The following is a 2281-nucleotide window of genomic DNA, read 5'->3' on the forward strand; positions in this document are numbered from 1 at the left end:
TTTGGCATAAAAGAAAAATCTATCATTTTGACCCATACAATGTATTTTTGGCTATTGCTACAAATATACCCAAGTGTCACGGAACCGGGTGTGTGGAGGCAGGCAGGACGACGAGGACGACAAGGATTCCAATAATGACATTTATTGTAGACACAACAAGGCAGGTTCAGGTAGGTGAGACACACACTCAGGGCAACATTCACAATAACCGACACCAATGTTCAGACAGACAGGAACTAATAAGTAGTGTTGGGTCGTTCTTGAACGATTCGTTCATTTCTTTAATGTGACTCGGGAAGAACGAGTCGTCTCGGGGAGTGATTCCGAACTTCCCATCACTACTAATAAGGGGTGAATAATTAGAGGCGGACAGGTGAGCACAATGACGGTGATTAACTAATGATTAGACGGGCTAAACCAACACAAAGGGAAGAAACCACAACAAACAGTCCACAGGGGCGTTACACATGGGTTATTGTGGTAATAATGAATGTATATATTTAGTAAATTCTGTTCAGGTCCTGGAATCTGAATAGCTGAGAATCTTTCAGGAGTGATATTTCACCAGAATTAGTATACTAATCAGTATACTAATAGTCTTAATTAGTCAGTAATCAGTCTTAACTGAAAATGAACAATCAGGAGTATGTATGTATGTATGTATGTATTTATTTGTTCTTGTTTAACAGATTAATGTGCGTGTGACTACTATGGATGCAGAGCTGGAATTTGCCATCCAACCCAACACAACTGGCAAACAGCTCTTTGACCAGGTAAGTGTCTACATTTAAATTGTTTTGAGTATAATACTAATTTACTGTTTTGAATATAATACTAATTTACCAGCCAGAGGCCTGTTTCACAAAAAAAGTTTAAGTGAACATTTTTCTGAGCAGTACTATTTTTAAATGGTAGTTTCTATATAACATCTGGGATGCAGAACACATTAGAAAGGCCGCTGTATGCAGAGCGGTAAGGAAAGTGTGCCTCACTCTCACGCTCTTCATTATAATTTTTGTGTAGTTTCCTGAGCACAAACCCATCGAAAATTAAGCTGATTGATTACTGTATGGAATGGAAGGTTGCCATATGGTATATGCCGTAACCATCACCACAGCTGTTACATTTTTTTGGTCAGCTTTATTTTCTACAAATACAAAAGCAACATTTCCTGTTGGATTTTAAAATTCTTCCAATACTTGGTATTGTGGCCATCCTCTTTATCTGTTCTTCATTATTTTGCAAGCCTTCTTGCTGTTGGCTAAGTAGAAGTCAAATGTTAATTTCATTACTCTGATTAAGAAATGCAACAGTTTGGATTAGAGAACATTTAATTATGTGAAAAGAGCATTAGACTATGTGGGAAAAGCTGCTGCACATTGAAATAGACACTGAATGATATTAAGTCATGTAGTCTACACCCATGAAACTTTTATGCTTAAAGCTTTACCTGATTGAATAATGTTTTTATACTTAATGTTTAGCTGCTTTTTTTGTCTTTTTTTTTTTTGCCTGTGGGATACCTTGAAAATTAATATTAGTTCAAAAACTTACCGTTCTGCCAGTTTTTACCTTTGATATTATAACAGTGATTAAGAATTAAACTCGGGAGTATGTGGACGTCTTTTTGTCGGGTACTGTTGTCATGGTGAATCATAATTCATAAGCTCCATTGATCATGGGTTTTCATAGTCGCTAAACTCAGTCAACCTACTCAGAGTTGGTTGAACCTCCTTGTTGAAATGGGCCCCAGGTCCTTGCTTTGTGTTCCTCAAATATTTTGATTGCAAAAGTGTCTCTATTTTGCATATTTCAGAAATGTCATTGTTCTCTGTTGCTCTTGAGAAGAGGCCCATTAGATAGCTTGCAAGTCAGGCGTTAGATTTCTGTCACAAATCTAGGCTAGTCTTTTGAACTGTGCTACACAAACCGGCTTTTTCACAATATTGGAAATTGCATCACAGCAGTGTAAAGTCAGTTCTGCTACAGTTCTGTGTTTATTATATTAGTAAACTATTTTCTCAAGTAGCATTAACAACCGCTTCTTTGTAACTTATTAGGCCACTCATACCGCTGACTTTTGAGATCTTTTGCTTAAATGTTCAACCAGGTGGTCTGTGTTAACAAGCTCCCTGGTCATTTACTGAAATACAGGTGCATCTCAATAAATTAGAATGTCGTGGAAAAGTTCATTTATTTCAGTAATTCAACTCAAATTGTGAAACTCGTGTATTAAATAAATTCAATGCACACAGACTGAAGTAGTTTAAGTCTTTGGTTC

General features: G+C 36.7%; 1 protein-coding gene across 1 annotated transcript in view; it reads left to right on the forward strand.

Annotated features, from left to right (window-relative positions):
• LOC107662997 (radixin-like) overlaps positions 1 to 2281 on the forward strand; it is a 91465-nt gene that overhangs the window by 37579 nt on the left and 51605 nt on the right. The window contains exon 2 of the mRNA XM_016453133.1: positions 690 to 773. Coding sequence (XP_016308619.1) covers positions 690 to 773 — 84 coding nt within the window. The remainder of the gene's footprint in view (positions 1 to 689; positions 774 to 2281) is intronic.

This window comes from Sinocyclocheilus anshuiensis, unplaced genomic scaffold (genome assembly GCF_001515605.1).
Source record: "Sinocyclocheilus anshuiensis isolate Anshui unplaced genomic scaffold, SAMN03320099.WGS_v1.1 scaffold2205, whole genome shotgun sequence".
Lineage (NCBI taxonomy): Eukaryota > Metazoa > Chordata > Actinopteri > Cypriniformes > Cyprinidae > Sinocyclocheilus > Sinocyclocheilus anshuiensis.